A 21,829-nucleotide genomic window follows, 5' to 3' on the forward strand; every position below is an offset into this window, starting at 1 on the left:
CACAAAGAAATGTATTAATCATTGATATTTAAAAAGACTATGACTGACTACTCTGCAGCAAAGCCAAATGATACCATTGACCACTGATACACCACCATAGACCGTAAAAAATATGAAAGCAGTCTCCGTAATGTCAGCCATAGGTTTCTGAAGAGCCACAATTAAGTTCAGTGTCCTGGCTAAATCAAGGCAGCACACCCTTAATTATGCAGAACTTTATATAATTAAAACGGGTGAGTTACATAAAAATGATCAATGAATTAAAAATGAAGAGAGGATGAAGTATTGTCCACAACACTCAAAACAATCAACCCACCTGCCGAGAAAGGAAATCATAAAACAAAACAACAACAACAACAACTGAATACATACTGTACCACTTCTGCAGTGATACGTGGGTCCATTAGAGCCCCCCACTAAGTCCGAACACCAGCTGGTTGCCTCCCCCACTTACTTTCTAGAATTTCAAGTTACCTGCTTTGCACAATGCCGGTACTTTCAGTGGAAGCATTCAAACTTTTATTCAGCATGGACAAAATCACTCCCCAGTGTGTGAGTTACTGTGAAGTGTAGCTTGTGTTGATGGTGACACATTTCTCCCCGGAGGCTTCCTGTACAAACCCAGATGCACTCAGTGTAGGCGCAGTGCATCAGGACATTCACCACTTGTATTAGCTGGTGACATTTTAGACTAAGTGGTATTCTGACCTTGGGTCAGTCAGAGTTCTTCAGGGCATTAGGAACCCTGATAGCAGTCCCGACTTATTTCACATTATGCCATTGTTCATTCACTCACGTTACAATGCAACACCTAAACTCAGATTTCAGATTCATGAAATTCATGCCAAGGGCCCCAGCAGCCTTTGACCACTAGGGGCCTCGCCCTCTGGCCTACCAAGACTAAGGGCCTTTTGGTGCCTTCCCCAAGGGCTGCCAGACAATAATGCAACCACAGCTTTTATCATTTTGTGTGTGTGTGTGTGTGTGTGTGTGTGTGTGTGTGTGTGTGTGTGTGTGTGTGTGTGTGTGTGTGTGTGTGTGTGTGTGTGTGTGTGTGTGTGTGTGTGTGTGTGTGTGTGTGTGTGTGTGTGTGTGTGTGTTTGTGTGTGTGTGTGTGTGTGTGTGTGTGTGCACGCGCTATGGTTAAATTGGTTATTGTGGTCAGTGTGTTGTGTCTAGTACTGTGATTCCAATTATAAAGATATTGCTCTTAAATTGGGCTGCGGGTGGGCTTTATTTTGCAGCATATTGGTGCATTACTGCTGACTGCGTTTCACATGAATTTTGAAAATGTCCACACCTGTCAAATGCAGGCCTCGTTGTGTGGGATGCACCTCAGCTCAAGGGAGAGTAACGTTGGTGTTATATAAGTAGCTGCTAGTTATATTTATGATCTTTTTATTCCCTTTTATAACCTCAGTAAGGGATATTTTTCAACAGGTCGCTAGATAAAATGTTGTCAAAGTCCAGTTGCGGTTGAACAGGGATTAAGCAGCAACCTCCCGGGCTGAGAAATGGAGCCAATGTGGAAGTGCCGCCGCCGACACCTCAGCTCTCGTTATATGTTAGCATCATTATTTCTCAACAGTCAAATTCAAGATAACGACCTCTCACAGCGCTGTTAACATTACATAGACATTTCATTCCTCCACGGACTTCAATCAGTGAAAACCATAAATATGTGAAATGTTTGCAATAGCTGTGTGGGGAATTGCAATCTAAAGTAAAAAAAAATCTTTACCCAGTTTGGGATTAGTCTGGAGTCATGACACTGCCAAGATAGTGACGGTCAGAGCCAGCGTGGCCCGACAACTGTGAGCTTATATATCTATACAATCTATGATGCACACTGATTTGGCCATTGTACACATTTCTTGCTTGCTGTAGATTGCCATACGTATACATACATACACTATGTATATCAGTGCAGGAACTTAAAAACCTTACAGAGGAGTGTGTGAGTGTGTGAGCTGTACTATAAAACCAAACTACCACAACTTCAAATGTAAGTGCAAGGCTTGTTTCTGTTTCAGCCGACACTTGCTCAACTCATATGAAAGGCCCTCATTGTGAAGAGCGTAAGAACTTCAATGGAATGTCACTGAAGTGTCGGATTTAATTGCATGTTACAGCAGCCCTTTGACGAGAAGTGAAATTAAATAAGATGGTAAGAGACAGCATCAGCAGACTCTTTGATTAACAATTGCTGTTGAGTAACTAAATTGCACTTGTGGAAAATTAATAATACTGAAATGATTGAGTGTTTTTATGACATTTGTGCACATGCCAAGGTCATGCCATGCCAGTTTGTTTTAAACCACTATCTACACAGACACTATCTATCACAGACACTATCTACACATCAAGTGATAGTGGAGAATGTCTACTGGTCAGAGTTTTTGTCCCTCCATGTTAGGCAAATATCCCAGCGGGTTTGGAAAGAGTTTGATTCAACTAGAAAAGAATGTGTGAAAGCTGTAAATCAATTGAGAGATTCTTTCAGCGTGTAATAATGCTGGTCAAAGTGTCTGTTAACCATGAACTGAAATACAGTAGACTGCCGCTACTAAAGGTCACATAAAACAACGTTATCAACTCATTAAACAATCATATGGAAATCAGGACATTCCACCACATAATTGAAATCCACTTGAATAATGTCTGCCTTCTTCAGGTAGCAATAGTTTTTTTGTTTTCAACTTGAATCAATGGGTAATGTGTTTATCAGAAGACTCTTCAAAAAGTGATGACACACACAATATTAGATTTTCTATAAAGATTAGCTGATGTAAAGATCTCGGTTGTGATCAAGGTCTACAAGTAAACATCACTGGAATTGGAATTAACTACAGTATTTTAATTTTTACTTGAATCAAAATCCGGAATGTTTTTATGATCAGTAAATCAATTTAATTTAGCGGTAAAATGATAAGAATGATGTCAATGAGTAACAGCAATAGCAGACATCATGGTTCAACAATAAGATGTTTAGCAATTACAACCAGTGTCAGAAATGATACCCCAAAAGATGTCAGAATACGCCCGAAATGTGATTGAACAAAAGACGATATATTGTTTTTTATTATTTTTATATATATATATAAAATATCCAAATCATAGCCTACATTAAGACATAATGTTATTTTCAATAAATGAATTTAATTTCCATTTCCGTATGTAACACACATTCACACAAACAAACAGTGCTGTAATAATAGCAAAAGTATGTTTTTTATTTACTCATGTTGACACAAGTGATATAACATGTTTAGGAACATGCATGCTAGGCCGGAGCGTACCTAGGTCACATACGAAAAAAAGGTCTGATTCTCCCCGCTTGTCACTTGTTATTTTTTCCACAATCACCCTAACCCTAACCCTGACCTCTAACCCTCACAAAATGCTGAATTAAATCAGCGGCATTGGCCTATGCGACTGAGGAACATTGGGTTGACCCTTGCTAGGCTAGCTGTTTCCACTTGTGTGCAGTCTGTTAGCTAACCTAAGCTAACCATGAAACTTCTTCTTCTCTAACTCTAGGCCCAAAATCACTAGCTATTCCATTTAACAAAGCTACCTACATCGTTTGTTTGTAGTTTTTTTTTTTTATAAAGACTACAGTAAACATGTAAGTGCTGGAAATTCATTTTACCAAATTTCTGGGTAACAGCATGGATACTTGAAGATATGGAGTATCATCCCCAACATCAACTTCATCGATAAGTGTTGAGATTAGTGTATCTAAAATGCAATTTCAGTCAAAAATGCAGTATGCAATGTTTTTGTTCTGGTGACCTGTCCCTTTGTAGAAAGAGACAGACAACATAAGAAACAGAGATAGAAGAAGGAAGAGGGAGATCATTATTCTATCCCCAAATTACACAGGCTACAGACTTCACTCTAAATTGAAAGAGCTCCACACGGTGCTGTTTACACTGTGAGACTCCTTATTAAACTAATGACAGCTCTGTGAATACCAGGCAACAACACTGACTGCTTTAAACTGCACATCATCACAACTGTCAGCAAGTTGTAAATAACATTTAAGAACTGAATAACACTGCCTGTTCCTCATATTTGTTGGCCACCATAGAAACAAAATCCCTCAAGGGATATTACCCATTATCATTATGACCACATTAACAAGAAGCATTACTTTTTCACCAATACTCCGGCAAGGGCTCTAAAGGTGTGTTTGAAACGTCCTTCATTGCTATAGTAACTTATCCTTTCAGGACAAACTTCTCTTTGTGGTTGTCTCCCATAGCAATGGCTAAAACTGATATTGTCTTATCTGATGTATCGACCAGCAGCAACTGCTCAGCCTCAATCAATAACTCCTGAAATACCATTGCTCTGGCCTTGGACAAAATGTTTAAGTGCCCCTGCATGTTGTTGCTGCATGTCCAGTCTCCTGTGAGACACTTATCATCAACATGTCCCTGATAGGGCCAGGAACAAGGCTTAATAGCTGACCTATTAGAACACAGCTTCCTGTACAACATCTCTCAAGTAACACATCCATCACTGCCGCGGTGGATGCCTTTATGCTTTTAAATGTATGCCAGTTTTAACAGGGCTGTGCTATGACAGAAATTGCTCATTTTCACAAGTTAACTGACTGAAAAAGAAATCTCAGCATTGAAATATGTTGCATATAAGCATTGTACGTGTTGCAGAGCAGTAGCCTTACTCCGCTTCCTTGACACCACATCCCCAAGACAATATAAACTGCAGATTGCACTAATTAAATCTACTGCATGATAAGTATTTTCAATTTCCACAAACAAAACAATGGAAAAATGGTTACTGAGGAAACATTATCACTACTCTGATAAAGCAGCACGCTCACACTCTGATCAGCACTTCTCTCCTTCCTGTCTCATAACTTAAAATGAGTCACATGCCCCTGAAACACAAATGTGTCACATGAATAGCGCTCTAACTCATTCCCTTAATGTATGCTCTTACAATATGTAGTGTCTGGGGCTTTTGCTGTGGCTATTGGATCACTGTGCTGGGTATTGTATGTCATAAGAGATGACAGAGGAGTGTGGTGCAGAAAGCACACAGGCACAAGCCCGAAACAGTCACGGCCAGTTCGCAGGTCTGCCGGAGCCACTGCTCGCCATTCGGGATGGTAAGCCGTGGATTCCCTGCCGCTCCGGTGGTTCCTCCCATGATGCCATCTTGCGCTCTGTTCAAGCTGACACTATCTTGGCTGACAGATGATGCCCCCAGTGCAAACACTCGGTGACTGGGAACCCTTTGTTCTGTGTTAATTTGTACATTGGAGTTGGATGAAAGAAGGTAAGGATCATGGTAAACAAATGATAACACAGATTTTCTTTTGATGTTCAAGTCAAAGCAAGAGGTAGTGAACAACTATGTGGGGAAACTGCACCATCGTGTGGCAAATACATGCAAGTGTATGTAGATGAGAAGAGAGCCCAATTACTTACCAAGACAGCTCTGCAACGGCACAATGACAATAATGACAGCGACAGAAAGAAGAGATGCACATGTCTATAGAGAAATGAAAAGAATGGTTTAAATAAATGATCACACTTTCTTTCTCAAAATAGCAGTCTATAGTGTCTTTAATGTCTTATTCATGATAAAAGTACAATTAGCATTTTCACATATTTTAATTATTAAAGGTAGATAAAGTTATCATGGGAGGATAATAAACTGCAGGGGAGCAGCTTGTGGTGGGTTGCAGTTTGCTCTTACTCCATACAGCACAAGTTGATTGCCTTATGCCTACCAAGAGGAGCTGTGCACCGTTCTGAGTCATTCTCCTCAAGGCTTTTCCCATCTGGACTCCAAGCAGGGCTAAAGAACATGGCGTTACTGCTTCTTCTTGCTCAGTCTCCACACATCTTAGGTGATAAAACAATGGAAACTGTGTTACACACGATAACAGTGTTTTATCAAGCCTTCATATTTTGTCAAAAATAACAACAAAATATCAGCAGAAACACATCATTGAAATAATAAGAATGATATCAATGAGTAACAGCAGTAAGTGCAAGAGCAGACGTGGGAGTCCAACAAACATGTGTTTAGCAATAACAGCTACCGACTTTTGACATTTTGGGGAATATTCACTTTCTTTCCAAGAGCCCATTTCTGTACGGTAAATATTAAGTTTAGCTATGATGCTAAAAGCCAGTTAGCTTAGCTTAGCATAAAGACTGGAAAACAGCTAGCCTGGCGTTGTTCAAAGGTACCAAATATCACAACCTCCCATGCTGAAAAACACACTAAGTAATGTGGCCTGCGACAAGCTCTGAAAAAGCTGTGGCCAGAGACTACCGTTAGCCAATGAGTTAACAGTGTCCAGTGACTTGTTGTGTTCATGCATTTCAGGCGGGCAGAAATTCAACATGTCACAGGACTGACAGGACTCTGTTAGTGATTGGCTGCGGGTATTCTCTGGCCGCACTTCGCCTCTAAATTTTAAACTTTCCCCAACTTTTAGTTCAGCCGTAGCTCAGAGCGGCTACTGCAGCTGCCGCAGTTTTCCCTTGCATTGCAAGCTTTGCCACTGCTTGGTGTGTTTTTGTTGTAAATCTTGTTTATTAACACTTTATAACATACATACATGAGTGTATGTTATCAATGTTCTCATTGTCAAATCATCAAATATGAAACGTTCATATTTTTGCATCAGTACTATGAACAGCTTTGGATCACACAAATAATAATCATGGTCATTATTCATTGCTGTTCATTGAAGATCATGATTTTTTTTTTTTTTAAAAAGCACCTTTTTAAGATCTTCACCACAAGGTCCTGTTCTTCATGATGTGACACATTAAACAAGCGGTGTATGCTCAATGGAAGAATGTGCCCTTGTTGTGCCAAAACGACCAAGTTGTACATCCCCTGTGAGTCAGTGGGAAAATCAGGGGCTGATGGGTTATTCACAAAGAAAGGCTCCAAATAATAACTCTCTATAATGTTGTTTGTTGTTTTTATTGCATTGAGCTGAGTCCGTGAAAGTTTAATTCACTTTATCATAGGGTGATGAAATTACTGGCCAAGTAAATCTGTCACCTGAGGGCTGCCTGCTATAGCTGCTCTGGTATACATCGATATGGCCTGACCGACCAAGGATAATGAGTCTTCTCGCCCGCTGGAGGAACAGTAGTAGTGGTCTCCCATTTTCAGTAGAGCTATAAAAGAAGATAAATACTTAGTGTTTATTGACCAGATTGACAGAAGAAGGGAGAGGTTAGAGCAAAATGAAATGAGAGGAACTCACCAGATGGATGGGGATCAAAGTTTAATATAGAGTAGTTATGATATCTCCCCTGACAATCATTAGTGAGATTCAGTTCCTGCATTTAGAAGAATGAGTGAAGGGTGAAAAGAGCAGAGCCATTATGAAGGAAATGTTATCAACTGCTGACATTTTCCCTCTGACTTGGATGTCTTTGTATTAGTATGTGACTGGAAGTATGTGAAATGTGTGCATTAGCTGCCATTCAGAACAATTATGATAAATCAGAATATTGCTGCAAATCAGATGAAAACAATGGTCACTGTTTGTTGAGTACGGACAAACCAGACAGCATTCATTTACCTCACACAGGTGAGCAACATTGCTCTGGGCCAAACCCAGACCAGTTTCAGCTGCCAAAACATATTTCACAAATGCTTTCTGCCTGTTTGCAACACAATAAAATACATGTGATGAAGCAGAGAGAATTGGTAAAGACCAGAGAAAATGATAAAATGAGGACAAATGAAAAGTAATTGAAATGAATGTCCCTACCAAGAGCCCCGGAGGTAAGCCTGGAGAGCATCTCTGATCATAAATCCAAGGTGGCCGTTCTGTTCACACACCTTTTTTAGCATTCTGCACAGTGGGCAAAGGATGGGGGATGAATTATGGAATAAAAATGTCCCCACATAAACGGAAAATATTTTAACATAATCTAAAAATAGTTTCCGATTTGTTGAGGTCATTCTAAAAATTAAAAAAAGCCTCTCCAGCTGCAGCAGGAACTTCTTTAAATTCATAAGATACCAGAGGAACAATGAGTCTCTTTCAGCCAAACAATAATGCAGTGACAGGGACTCTTATTTTTAGATATGCAAATACCAGGTTCTGACCTTGAATTAGCCACTATCATTGAAATTAGATGCCACTGAGCTGCAGGCTACTGTGCAACAGCCCATAACAAAGCTTTCTTCACCAAGCTAATGAAAGCCTCTTACATCACAGCCCTCTCCACATCCTGAGACACCCCCTCCAGGCTTCCTGTCGAAAGGTACCAAGCTGCCTCCACTGATGCAGCTACATGACCAAGCCGAGACGCATTCAGAAACTGAAGGAATGCAGCTGTCTGTGGATCAAATGGAAAATATATCAGCTTATTTATAATATCTGTGATGAAACTAAATTTTGACAAGGTGTGGGACTCCAACCTCATTTCTCCACGGGCTGTCCGGGTTTATCCCACTGAGGTGATATATCCCCAGGTTAAACATAGCATCGTCACTTCTATTTAGCGCTGCTCGCTCATAGTATTTCACTGCGCTTTTGTGATCGTTCAGTATTATCGCATGGTACCAGCCCAAACCATTCAGGGCGTTTATTGAGCCCTACAGCAGGGAAACAGACAGCAGTGAGGCACAAACTGTAAACACACAGATTGATTATTAGCAGTATGGACGTACCATCAGTGCAGCTTTCTCCAGCAGCTTAAAACCTTGGGTGATGTTTTTTTTAACACCGTGGCCCTGAAGGAATCAACATTCATCAGTAAATCAAAGAGTGTCAAAACACAGACACACACAATATCCAGTGTTCAGTTTAATAAAACAGCTTGAGTCTTATTATTCTTGCTGAACCTTCATCAGTAGAATGGAGTAGTCGTACATCGCTGAAGGATCTTTCATCTGCAAAGCACTTCTTTCAAACCACTTCGCTGCACCTGCTACGTCTTTTGAGATTCCATGTTGTCCCCAGTAAAGCATCTTTCCCAGAAGTTTCTAAAGATAATAAGAGTTTTTATTGGCTTGCTCTGAACATGGGCAATGTCTACTGGTCATAATGGAGGAATAAAAGTAGCTTAAACATACCTGAGATTCTATGTCTCCATTCTCTGCTTTGTATTTCAGATACTGAAAGACGTTGCCCGTCTCTTGTGTGAGGCTGTTTAAATCCTCTTGATTGTTTAGATAAATGTGTTCAATTCTGTGTTGCTTTAGGAAAGACAAGTGAAACATTCATTTAGTAAACTATTAGTACTGCGACTATTAAAAAGAATACTCTAATAATACTCTTGGCAGTTGTTATACAACTACTGGTTGCAGTGGTCACACGCACCACATTGACGTTGGCTCGTTCATGTAAAACAGGTTGGACCACAAGCTTAGTGACCCAGTGACTTCTCACACAAGTTAATGATCTGTTGTAGCTAACCATTAACTTGGTAGCCGGCCAAACTGGGCTACTGGGCCACAGATCCTTTCTATTTTCTCTTTACTGTTATAAAACCTCCAAGCTAACAGGCTTGCTAAGGCTCAACTCGTTAGCTTGTTAGCTTAGCTCGGTCGTAACTGAAATTTATTAAAAAGACACATTTGTTCCATCATAACTGTCCACAAACCATTGTTCTCTGTGGCACAGTTTTTACTCTGAAAGAGGAGGTTAAATAAAAGGGAATGGTACAACACAGCTAACAACTACGATAGCTTCCTCTAGTTTGGACTCTCTGACTCATCTTCCCCTTAAAGGTCAGCACTGTTCAGATTGTCAAGAATGATGCTGTTGTTGAACGGCGCTAATTTGCGTGTCAAAGTTCACTAAAGTTGAAGTTTTCTGCGAATATAGGCCTACATTCATGGCAGCGCCGACAATATAAACAACCCCACGGCAGTCATTAGATTGTGATTGTGATTGTGATTCAAAAGCTTGCTAAACCCTGATTGGTGCTTAGAAGTAAGTGACAACATTTTTTAACTGACCTCCGCCCACTTTTAACAAGTTAGAAGAGCTCAGACAAAACAGCATAGACAGTTATCGCTCAATTGAAATAAATAAAGCGGTTCTAGCTTTGGCAGAACATTTTGTGATTATGAAGGACCTTGTTGCTTACAAAAGGAAACTGATTGAGAAAATAGGTTTTCAAGGCTTTTAATTAAGATTGGATTCAGATGGATAATTGTACTGTCATCAACAGTTTTCAAGTTGGTCACAATGCAGCTGTTAGAATTTTGCCAAATAAAAGCAACCAAAATTGTTTTCTCTTTGCATTGGCTGCCTATTCAAGCAGATAGCAGAGCCTTTCTGTTGTCTTCATGAACCTCTATTTATTTGATTTTAATTAAATGTTAGAAGAATAAACAGGAAATCAGTCCGAAGTATTATTCTCATAGCCGGCTCCTTATCTTTCTCTTCTTTTATTCAATAGGACAGCAAACTCATTCACATTTTTAAATTAAGATTTAAGACCTACCTATTCTCCTTAGTTGAACCCACAAACATCATATTAATCATATTGTGGAGGCAGTCCCTTTTGTATCACTGCCGTCATGTACCTGTGCACCTATGTGTTTGTACCTGTATGATTTGTATTTGTGTGCCTACGTGCATGTGGATGTCTATGTGTTTGAATGACTTATGGATTGATTTATTATTATTATTATTATACTGCACATACAGTGCATTTATACAGTATATATACTGTATATTTCGAACACCAGTTTGACGTTATTATGCATTGGCTGTTATGTTTTACTTTTGCCCCTCATTTTCTTTACTTTTTTAAAGTTATACTTTTTAAAGCACTTTTAAAAACTCACTTTATTGGCAACAATTAAAAGAGAACATCGATGACAAGATGGCAATTTGTTGTTTTATGTGACGGACTATTCCTTGGCCAGGTGCAGGGGTACCTTTCAAATACTTTTACAGTATATGTGCTAAGCTATGCTAGCCAGCTGCGGTCTCTAGCTTTACTTTCAACCGATATAATGCCTCCCATGAAGAAACACAGTAGTAAACTCAGTAAATCTTCACAGTGGCATGCTCATGTTCACCATTAAACCATTTTAGGTCTGCATGTTAGCATGTTATCATTAGCTAATACGCAAAAAAACAAATACAGCTAAGGTTGATGGGAATGTCATCAGTTTTGCAAGGAAGTGGTCATAAAACAAAGCATTGGACAAAGTTCTGACCTGATGGTGGTGCTAGATGTAAAGTAGCCTCTGTTCTCTCAACTTGATCCAATCGTACTCGCCTACGGGGGTCGTCATCTTGTCAAATTTTGACTCCTCCACATTTCCTCTCACCAAAAAAAGGGCATTGATGTGACGTTGGGGGGAGGGAGATACGTCCATCTGGCTGACATATACCTCGGAGGAGAAGTGAGGGCCAGCAGCTAGCTGTCACTCAAGAGGCCACGCCCCAAATGATTCATAAACTTTAACCTCCAATAAAAAAATCCAAATTTTTGGTACAAAGAAATTCACCAGTGTTGTCATAGAGATATGACCTAAACATACAGACTAGAATGTTTTTTGCAAACTACCCCTAGTGGACACCTGGAGAACTGCAGTTTTGGGCACATCTGTATTGGATCAACCAAGAAGTCGCTGTGGTGGGGGCTGGGTCAGGAGGACCAAAGTGAGGGATCGACCAACATAATATTACTACTATCCCTAGAGCCATACTGCTAGCGAATGAATTAATAATAACTTTAGTTATTTAAACCTACCTCATTTTCATGTATCCTTAAAATATCGATGTTGCTCTGTGCCCCAGCATTGGAATAGTAGCTGTAAGCCATGTCCAAGTCTTTTGGAAACCCATCAATTCCTTGTGTATGCTTGTACCCAGCATGCATCAGTGCGAAACGGTTATCACCCAATGCTCCAATCAAACTATAGACATGACCCTGAAACATACAAGCATCAATATTATCAGTCATCATTTCAGAAGGGATGTTACATGTGATAAATTAGCAACTAAGGTAGAAGGAAGGCAGTGACTGTATGCCTACCTGTTGTTGATCCATGGAGCACCCTAGGCCTGAGAGGTGGATAGTGGCCAACAAGAGAGACGCTTTGTGATTTCCAAAGCAGGAGGATACTTGTAGTAAAGCTGTTGATTTGAATATGATTTTATTCTGGGCCTGATCCACAGTGAACATTGAACCAACTGCCTGCTCAAACAAAATGCTCCCGAGTTCCTTCATGCCCAAAGATCCTACAGAAAAGTACAGTAAATTGTCAAAAACGGGGAATAATGATGTGAGTTATATGGCTTATAACGGTTAAACAGTAAAGGAAATCTGACACCTGTTCTGATTTCATCTTCTTTTGTTTGCAAGAAATGAAAAAGTGTGCTGAATTTAAGTTGTTTTTCCCAGGTCCATGTTTGCATGCAGATTTTCTCTCCAGACTGAGCCCACAGTCTTATGAAGTGAGGATTACAGACACCTGAGATAAAACACAAAAAGCAACCTGTCAGAAGCAGTCTTCCCATACTAACTAGATGCGCAGTTGTTGTATTGACACCCTGTATATGTGCTGTGGAAATGTTGCAACACTGCTTTGAAGGACTTTTCAACACAATATTGCACCTGTGTTGACTGGTGATGGGACGTGACTCGCAGTCACTTCTTGGAGAAAAGCTCTTGTAAGTGCTTTTATTTCCTGACACTTATGATGAATCTTATCCAGCTCCTGTAATGTTGAATCGGTATGATGTTGGTTTTTTACCTGTAACATGGATAACAGTGCATTTCAATACACTGTGGTTAACATTAATAGAACAACAAAACAATGAATGAACAATTATTAGATAATACACATTACCTCTTCAGTTCCAAAACGATAGTATTTAAAAGGCCCAAAATATCCATGAATGCCTGGCATGTACTTGCTGCCTCCGATCACAAAGTATCCATCAGTGTCATCATAATGGAGACTGTCCTGAAATCTATGAGATATTCAATACCACTCAAACCAGCTCTTATGATCATTGTGCAAGTATCAGTCATCCCTGCGCTATTGCAGTTACTGGACAAACAGGTTCTGTGTAAGAGCAACAGCTGTGTTTTGCTTATTTCACAACATTTAAGATGAGAAAAATTCCCATAAAGCATTCTAATTCCATAACCTATCTTACTCAAATGCAATTCTGTGGCTTTCATCACCCCATCTCGCATCCAGCAGCACCTGAAAGTCAGACATAATAATGCATGAGCTAACGACACACACACACACACACAAAAAAAACCTTCTCAGCTGTGAACGACTCCAAATTGCAGTACACACTGCAATTGCCTGGAGTTTCCCAGCTGGAAAGGAACCATCTTTCATGATATTACAGCTGTTCCAAAAAGAAATCAAACACAGCAAAGCAAGGGCACCATCCACACAGAAGAGGGGAGAAGACTATAAGACGTTGCCCCGAGCTGTATTTTAATTTCAATTTCTTATCCCATCACCCAGAGGCCCACACTTATATACCTTTGAGTCCTGTATGTAACAGTCTAATCTAATCCATTTCCACCGAGGCAATACTACTCTGGCTTGGAAAGCTTCATCTTCTCCTGTTGTCAAACGTGCCTGAATTATGATGTTCCCTACACAGGAGATATGACAGTCATATATATCACCAAAGGAGACCCAAAGCTCTTTATTAATACATAACACAGTCTGTTCCAGTGTCACAAAACACACATCATAACTCACTATCATCTCATGATACCTCAATCTAATCTCCTAAACTGGTATCAGGTGTACTCACAATCTGCTGTGACCCACCTGTGTCTGTAAGCTGCACCAGAACGGAGTCATATAGATTTTTACTATCTAAGTGATGGATGATCCCACAGAGCGTCTGGTGACACCATTTCAGCAGGTATATCCACACAGAGAAGGTGACGCTGAAAACCAAGCGACAACACATGATTTGACAAGTCATTTCTTCAGCCACCAAAGTGTGAGGTTAAATTTAAAACGCTGAGTTATCTGCTAAAGATGACTGACCTTGCTGTCTTTCATTGACCGTAAATAAAAAGCTTATATGCTCCGGTGAAGAGGCTTCGTGAAGCTTGTTAAGTCATTAGTAATGACAGTGAAGTAAAACTAAAAGTGAAGCGTGTTATTGCAGCTGAGAGCACTGAGAAGGAAACAATGACTGTGACCTGCTGTATCAACACAAACCACAGGCATTATCAAATGCACATCTGAGGCAATATGTGCTGGTTCATTTGGTTTTATTGTACAAACCTTTTTCCAAAAAAAGCTGTGAAATAGGTAAATGAAAACAGAATGCAATCATTTGCAAAACATTGAAAACCTATATTAAATTAAAAAATAGCACAAAGACAACGTAGAGAGTGTTGAAAGTGAGTTTTTTTGAAAATTATATGTCCATTTCCATTTTGATGCCAGTAACACATTTCAAAAAAGTTTAGACAGTGTCAATGAATGACTTGTGAAATGCTAAAAAAAATTGTGAAACGTCTAAAATAAATTATTGAGGTTAACTGGCAACAGGTCAGTAACATGATTGTGTATGAAAGGAGCATCACAGCGGGGCTGAAGTAAAGATTCAGTCTGTGTAAGACTGCGCTGAAAAATAGTGCAACAGTTTAAGAATAATGTTTAAGGGAAATCTCTGTACGCAAAGGACAAGGCCGAAAACTAGTATTGGAAGTTGGTTAATCTTCAGGCCCTCAGACAACACTATTAAAAACTGACAATATTCTGTAGTGGACATCACTGCAGGAACTTCCAAACAACCTAGTCTCACTGCGTCCACAAATGACAACTGAAACTCTACCATGCGAAGAGGAAATCGTATAAACCAGGTCCAAAACTGCTGCCTTCTCTGGGCACAAGCTAATTTAAGATGAACTGAGGTGAAGTGGAAAACTGTCCTGTGGTCTGATGAGTCAACATTTAAAACTCTTTTTGAAAAATGTGGACGCCACATCCTCCGGGCTACATAGGAGTGCACAGTGTAAATTCCAGCATCCATGATAGTATGGTGGTGCCTTAGTGCACTGTATTGGGTAACCTGCACATTTGTGAAGACTCTATATGCTGCCAAGTAGACGCCGTTTTTTTCAGGGAACGCCTTGCCAAACCACGTTCTGCTCGTATAACTCCGTAGCAAAGTCCAGGTGCTAAACTCCTGCAGTCCAGACTTCACCCACTGAAAATGTTGTGTGCATCATGAAACGTAAATTACGACAAAGGAGACCCTAAACTGTTGGGCAGCTGAAATCCTACATCAAACAAGATTGAGAAAACATCCCACATTCAGAATGACAGCAGTCGGTCTCCTCAGTTCCCAAACACTTAGTAACAGAGTGTTGTTAGAAGAAGAGGTGAAGCAACAGAGCGGTAAACATGACCCTGTCCCAACGGTTTTAGTGGCATCAAAGTCTAAATGAGGATATCATTTTCCAAAAAAGAAAATAGTTTCAACATTTGAAATTTTGTCTTTCTTATTTTTTCAAATAATATGAGGTTTCAATGATTTGCAAATAATTGCGTTGTTTTTTATTTGTATTTTACATCTCAACTCTTTTGGTTGAACACCATTAAAGAGACCCTGCTGGAGATTTTATTCATCCTCTGTAGTCAAACTTCATACAGAATACGTTCCAACTAAACTGAACTAAATGAGAAGTTAGTGTTTGAAGTTTAATTCCAACCTGGGCTGTGTCACAGCATGAAGACGGGCACTCTCCAGGGTTCTGTCGATAAAAGGCTGGAACCTGCGAACCACTCCAAAGTGCTCACCAGGACTTGCCAGAGGAAACTTTAGCATATCGATTTCATCTATTCACAAGAAAAACAGCAAAAGGCTGCATACACAAACAATACTTTCATGTGTTTATTGAAAGTTTTGGTTCAAAGATGATGGATCTTACCTGACTCATGTGGACAATGATGAATTTGGTTTCTCGTCATCTGCCACATCAGTTGAGCAGACCATGAAGGGCACTCAGCGGGAGGTTTAGTTGGACGCTCAGAGAGTGGCTCTATCTGCAGCACTTTATAAATCCTCAACATGGAGCCATGGTATCTCCTAAGTGCCCTGCCATCATAAAGCTGGTCTAACCAAGCCCGAACTGTCACATTCTGGACATCCAAAACATGCCTGTTGAAAAAGTCGCGTTGATATAAAATAAATGGAGGCAATCTGAGCGGCACCTGGTGGATCCTGTTTACTCGGGGTGTGTTGCCGATCCATTTTCTTCTAAAAACCACTAAATCTGTCTTTTTTAATGTAGATACCACAAGCTCAACTGTGAGTTGACATGGTCTGGAGCAACGATACCGCACACGGACCAATGAGCCGTCTACCACTTTGTCAGGGGCTGAGTCAAACCTTATGAAATTGTCTGGCAGGCTCTCACCAGCCTGGGATGAGGAGGTTGAATTGGCTTGTGACAAACAGTGTCCCTGGGTGAAGTGAAAGACAAATAAAATTAAGTGATGGAAAGAAAAACAGTCTATCATGCAGTCTTTTTCACTCAGGCAAATTAGGCAGGAAACAATTTGCCAGAGGACATATTTTCAAGACGCTCACTTAAACCGGCATTAGCTGATTCTTTTGGCCACCCCAGGCAGTGCAGACGAGCTGTGAACACTTCACCTCGCCCCATTCTTTCCCATGCAGTGGATGAGACAGCCCCGCACAGGGCTAATCGTCACCTTTTAAGTTGATATGGAGAACTTCTTAGCAAAGAGTTTCTTATATACATTTCCGGTAGTTAGGAAGCAGCATTAGCATTCATTTGGAGTTGTGTTTGGGGCCATCTGGCAAATGCAAGTCTCTTAGCTCTGTTTTCAGGGGAATATTTGGTTCTTTAGCAGTTAAATGCTCCACTATCTATGTTCACCAGCTAGTCTCTAATTGTGCCTGTCTGCTGTTGGATGCTGAGGTAGCATGGGTTGTTTTGCATCAATGAAAACATGGCAGAAGGCAGTGAAAGTGCTCCAGAGATTTTTCAGCCTTTTAAGGCAGTCTAAGTCTGTTTTCTGTCTCTAAGTCGTTTTTTTGTTTTCTTATAAGAAAGCCGAGGAGGGTCACTCTGTCTGCAGAACATGCAAAAAGAAAATCAATGGGAAAGGCTAGTTTGCTATTTTAATGCATATGCAAAGTGCAGCATTCTTATTTGTGGTTCTCAATATTAAACTTGGTGTCTGTACCTTATTAACATTTTCAGCACATTTGAACAATACTGCGATAATACTGATAACCGTGATCATTTTGGTCACTATAAGCATGATATGTCTTTCTTCATAGATAACAGTGGCTTTTTAGCTATGAGAGTGGGCAAAAACAATAAAGTTGTGGAGTGTCACATTCAGCACTTCATATTAAGATTATCACTGTAACTACAGTAAAGCGTTGCTTACCATTATTAAAGCAGCAGTGAAGACATATCCACGAAAGATAGAGCGTAACATGTTCCTTTTTTTGGCCTACGATGAATTAAAAGGTAAAAACAAATACTTGATCCTTAAGTGCCTTATTAATCCACGGTAAGAGTAAAAAGTAAGTAATGTGTAAACTACTGTTGGGCTTCAGTTGTTGACTGGCAGCGTACAGTACATTCCAAACAGGTGGCAGTAGGGTGAGCATACACCCTGCGTGATGTAACATTACCTGATATTCTGGTGTTGCAAGTTGTGCAATTTGCATGAATTGCCTTTAGAGGGCTACGGTACCTAAAGGGCTTGACTAGGCTCTGCTGTGTACCAAAATGTTGTTTGATTCATTTCATTCCTAATTCTATTAGGGAGCTTTTCATGTGAGGGATGCATCAAAGCTGAGAGTCTAACTTAATTTGATGTGTTCGAGCCAATGCCTCGCCTTCACCCTGTGTCCTCTTTGGCCTACGCCCACACCAGTCTTTGAAGAAATCTGATCTGAAAAACAACCTGATATAGCAGCCAAATTAATCACCTTTGGGCTACTGACTCGTTATGCTTCAAAGTCAAGCGAACGAGGCATTGGTAACTGTTGCTGATAGGTCGTTTTAGATGACCACACATATATGAATGCTGCCTGTCATGTATATAAAGGGTGACTGCTGCTAAAACTCTAGATAGAAAACAAACCTTTGTCAGACAGTTGATATGAACATTTTTGACTAGACTTGATTAGAGAGGGTTTCTTTGAAGAAAAAAAAAGTACTAATTCAATGGCTTTACAGGACCTGTGCAATTTCCAGGACAACTTTCTGGACAGTACAACCACTGAATGTTCTTCAATGCCTTTTGGAAAGAAGTCTACTTGTAACTATGTGAGTGGTTTGCCCATTAGCAACAGCACAAGTCTGTTTCATTTTTATATACCAGTCGCACAGTACCTGGATGAAACTCCGATACAGTTTGGGCAAATCAGCGCTGCCCAGAGCTCTAGCGCTGTCTCATATCAAGACTCCATCTTACCAAACGTCTCCTGGCCCACAGGCCTCCCTCTGGCCTCCTCTCAGTCTGTCCCTCTGCCTTTTCCCATGTCTCATGGCACCACCACCTTGGCTTTCATGTTTCAGGGCGGCGTGTTGGCTGCAGCAGACACTCGCTCCAGTTGCTCTGGGCTTGTGGCGTGCCCAGCCTCCCAGAAGATCCTGCCCATTCACAGTCACTTGGTGGGCACTACTTCAGGTACTTCAGCCGACTGTGCCCTCTGGAAACGGATTCTGGCTCGAGAACTGCGGCTCTACCAACTCCGCCATGGCCGACGGTTGTCCACATGCGGAGCTGCTAAATTGCTTTCCCACATGCTTCACCCATTCAAGGGAACCGAACTGTGTGTGGCCGCCACATTGTGTGGGTGGGATGGAGGCGAGGTAGATGCATGCCATGACCATGGAGGTGCAAAGATTGATAGTGATCGCAGACAAACAACAAAACTTCAAATGACTGATCCTGGAAAGTCTGTAGATACCAGCCTGGAAAAGGCCTCTGTGACTCAGAGCTCTTCTTCAACACGTGTAGGTCAGCAGGGCTTTGCAAGGAAGAACGTGAGTTTATCTGGACCCAGTCTGTACTATGTGTGCAGTGATGGTACTCGCCTGCAGGGAACTCTCTTCTCCGTGGGCTCGGGATCCCCCTATGCCTACTCAATTTTGGACCAAGGGGTCCAATGGGGACTGACAGTGAACGAGGCCACATCAATAGCCAGAGAGGCTGTATACAGAGCCACACACAGGGATGCATACTCAGGAAACTGTGTGGACATCTATCACATCTCCTCAAAAGGATGGACCCGCAGGAGCAGAGAGGATTTGAAAGAGGAATATTACAGAGAAAAAGAAAGACAAGACAGAAAGGTGAGCCGGGACGTGACTTTGTCTGAGTGGAGACATTAAACAATCAGAAATATCAAGAGAAAAGAAAGGCAAACATTGGGGAGTATTTTGGAGAGACACGATGGCATCTTCAGCAGCAGATACTGAATTAATGAACGGGACAGGCAGTTGCATCCTCCAGGCTATTTCTCAAATGATTTGGGCATGCATATCGTTCCCTCTAATAAACAGCTGATGTTTTGTTTGTGCTGATGATAAATTGTATTCTAACAGCAACCCTGCTGCCTGGCATTTCAATGTGGACGTTAAAATATTATGAATCCCTTCAAGTACGCAAGATAATTACAACCTACTCCTGCATGGGATTGAATAACATAAACACATAGCGGAGCAGAGAGAAGGAGTACAGTGAACAGTCCAAAATCTAAATGTCTGGAGTCTAAAGGTCTTGCAGTGTATAAGGGATCTAATTTAGCTGTAGTAATAACTGGTGGTTAAAAACTGATTTGATTTGTGTCTGCTGTCAGAATTCATCTGAATATTCTGACAGTTCAATAAATTAATGAATAAATGCAATTTTGCTGAACTCACTTGTTCATTCTGTTTGAGCAGTCTGGTAGTAAATTAAGCATACAAGTAATTATTCTAGTGACTCTGCGAGAGATATTAGGGCAAAAGGTAGAGCTTTCCGTGCTCACTGTTGAGCCCATACCTTTTTAAACTTCAGCGGAGGGCAGCGAGCGGTGGTGAAAGTTTTCAAGGGTGCGGCAATGTACCACATGGGAGGAAATTTTATAGCATATGATTTATGCAACAACATGTCAATGTGAAGACTGCCGTTCTAAATGCTGATATGATCTTATTTTGGCATAGTGCCATGTGTGACAAAGTGTTTAATGTGTGCATGTGTATATCTGTGCGTTAGCCACTGCATTAAATAAATTACAAGCAGGGTTGCGTGACGATGCTCGGCAAATCTCCAGTGCAACATGAGAGTTGAGAGTCTTCTCAAACATACACTAGTACCGCTGCATGATTGACTGCATTTACGAGATTAAGAAGGGAAAGCCTCCCTTCCTCCCCAGCCTCATCTATAATTCCCGGCTTCGGAAGTTCATTAATGACAGAATTATTGAGTGGGTGAAACACAAAAAATGTGTCGAAACCAACTTGGTAGTCCGGATTTGACTTGTGAGTACAAAACAAGTTGTGAGAGCGAGAGAGGACAGAATTGTGATAGTAATCAAAGCGTTGAGGCTGTAAGAAGAGCTGTGACTCAGTGAGCGTTGGGGCTTCTTTTGCCGGACCTGTGATGTGTCACAGATATTGCCTTCCGAGTTTCATCAGTACATCCATTTTTCTCATTCGTCTGAAAGAACTCTGGAAGCATATGACCCTAACAGCCATAAATTTACCAAAAATTGTTTGACAGCCCCCTCTCTCAGTTGGAGCTCAGAGCATGTTTTGCACTTGTAAATCTGTTACTGTGTGCTTCCAAATCCTGACTAGGAGATTGATTACATCTTGGCTTTGTTTTCTGCTTGTGCGGAAGTTTTGGCATTAAGAAATTCTTCATATCCAGCTGAGTACAAGGGATCTGAGGAGTGACCTAAGGGTTGCGAGTTTGCTTTCTACTCATATCAGTCAACACTTGTCTCACCACCACTTGTTTAAAGGCTCTCTTTTCTTTTCTTTTCAGTCAGAGGAAAAACAGTGCTCCCGAATGATCAAGAAACATTGACGTTCAAAGCAAGACTGCACTCAGATGAATGATCGCATTGTACAGTAGAGATGCTCAAAGCATGTCTTTTTTTTTCAAATTAAAAATATCCAAAACATGTGGGTGAGAAACAAACATATTCTATTCCAGGAGGTATGGGATAAGATTAAGGATGCACCGATACCAGATATGGCACTCATACTGACTCAGTTAGCTGGATGGGGTAGGCTGTGAGTATCAGCTGATATCCAAAGTCCTGGCATCGGTACCAGGACTGAAAAAGTCAGAACGGTACATCCTTAGATAGGATGTGTCAAAATGTAAAATACATTAACTCAAAATCTCATGCTACTTCCAGACAGATACCTTGGGCGTAATATCTTGGGCATCGAAAGGACAGATGTATGAAATGATGTTGTTTTGAACATCCACCCTTGAAAATGGATTAGCCAGTGCAAATTTAGAGTGTATTGTTTGAAGCAAAAGAAAAAAAAAGAAATTCTCATAAAAATCAGCTTAAAGCCTAGACTTAATGGGAGACTGAATTACAGAAATGTACTGTATATTAAATTGATCATTAATTTCCAAGAAAAACGCATCATGGACCATCTTTTCCACTTGCTGGAGAAAATATCCTCTCAGAGTGGGGAGGAGGGGAGGGGAGGCAATTACAGGCATACATTTGAGACATGTTTTAAGCCAGTGGGAGAACACTATCGGTGAAATGTAATCTTTTAATGCATCCTCGAGTAGCAATTTTCTGGTCCAGCTTCTGAGTGGAACAACTGGGAGAATT

General features: G+C 40.7%; 2 protein-coding genes across 3 annotated transcripts; one reads left to right on the plus strand and one right to left on the minus strand.

Moving 5' to 3' along the window:
- Positions 1 to 7,109: 7,109 nt before the first annotated feature.
- Positions 7,110 to 16,793, minus strand: LOC310966795 (protein sel-1 homolog 3). 2 transcript variants are annotated; one of them, XM_083940712.1, is made up of 18 exons: positions 15,918 to 16,793; positions 15,699 to 15,825; positions 13,795 to 13,916; positions 13,498 to 13,613; positions 13,154 to 13,203; positions 12,841 to 12,964; positions 12,606 to 12,744; positions 12,322 to 12,462; positions 12,024 to 12,229; positions 11,739 to 11,918; positions 9,097 to 9,219; positions 8,866 to 9,006; positions 8,692 to 8,754; positions 8,440 to 8,616; positions 8,230 to 8,357; positions 7,784 to 7,867; positions 7,271 to 7,673; positions 7,110 to 7,181 (listed from the first exon to the last, which is right to left on the minus strand). In XM_083940712.1, exons 1-17 carry the CDS (start codon positions 16,507 to 16,509, stop codon positions 7,448 to 7,450), a joined length of 2,739 nt encoding a protein of 912 aa, XP_083796838.1. In that variant the 5' UTR covers positions 16,510 to 16,793; the 3' UTR covers positions 7,110 to 7,181; positions 7,271 to 7,447. The 2 variants fall into 2 exon arrangements, with proteins under 2 accessions (XP_083796838.1, XP_083796839.1); XM_083940713.1 differs by having other exon boundaries at positions 7,146 to 7,181; positions 7,271 to 7,346.
- A 1,407-nt stretch (positions 16,794 to 18,200) lies between these two features.
- psmb11b (proteasome 20S subunit beta 11b) lies at positions 18,201 to 21,054 on the plus strand (the record flags this gene model as incomplete). Its single annotated transcript, XM_083911474.1, has 3 exons — positions 18,201 to 18,851; positions 19,035 to 19,334; positions 21,013 to 21,054. The coding sequence occupies 3 exons, from the start codon at positions 18,201 to 18,203 to the stop codon at positions 21,052 to 21,054; spliced, it is 993 nt and encodes a 330-aa protein (XP_083767600.1).
- Positions 21,055 to 21,829: the final 775 nt, after the last annotated feature.

Source organism: Echiichthys vipera, assembly GCF_963691815.1.
Source record: "Echiichthys vipera genome assembly, chromosome: 3".
Lineage (NCBI taxonomy): Eukaryota > Metazoa > Chordata > Actinopteri > Perciformes > Trachinidae > Echiichthys > Echiichthys vipera.

Bases quoted from the DNA above. Each gene is read 5' to 3' on its own strand.
- LOC310966795 (XM_083940712.1), bottom strand. From the start codon at position 16,509: ATGATAGACTGTTTTTCTTTCCATCACTTAATTTTATTTGTCTTTCAC. The intron at 8,617-8,691 runs GTACGTCCATAC...TCCCTGCTGTAG, and splicing joins TGGAGAAAGCTGCACTGATG to GGCTCAATAAACGCCCTGAA. The intron at 8,358-8,439 runs GTTGGAGTCCCA...TTTGATCCACAG, and splicing joins ACAGCCCGTGGAGAAATGAG to ACAGCTGCATTCCTTCAGTT.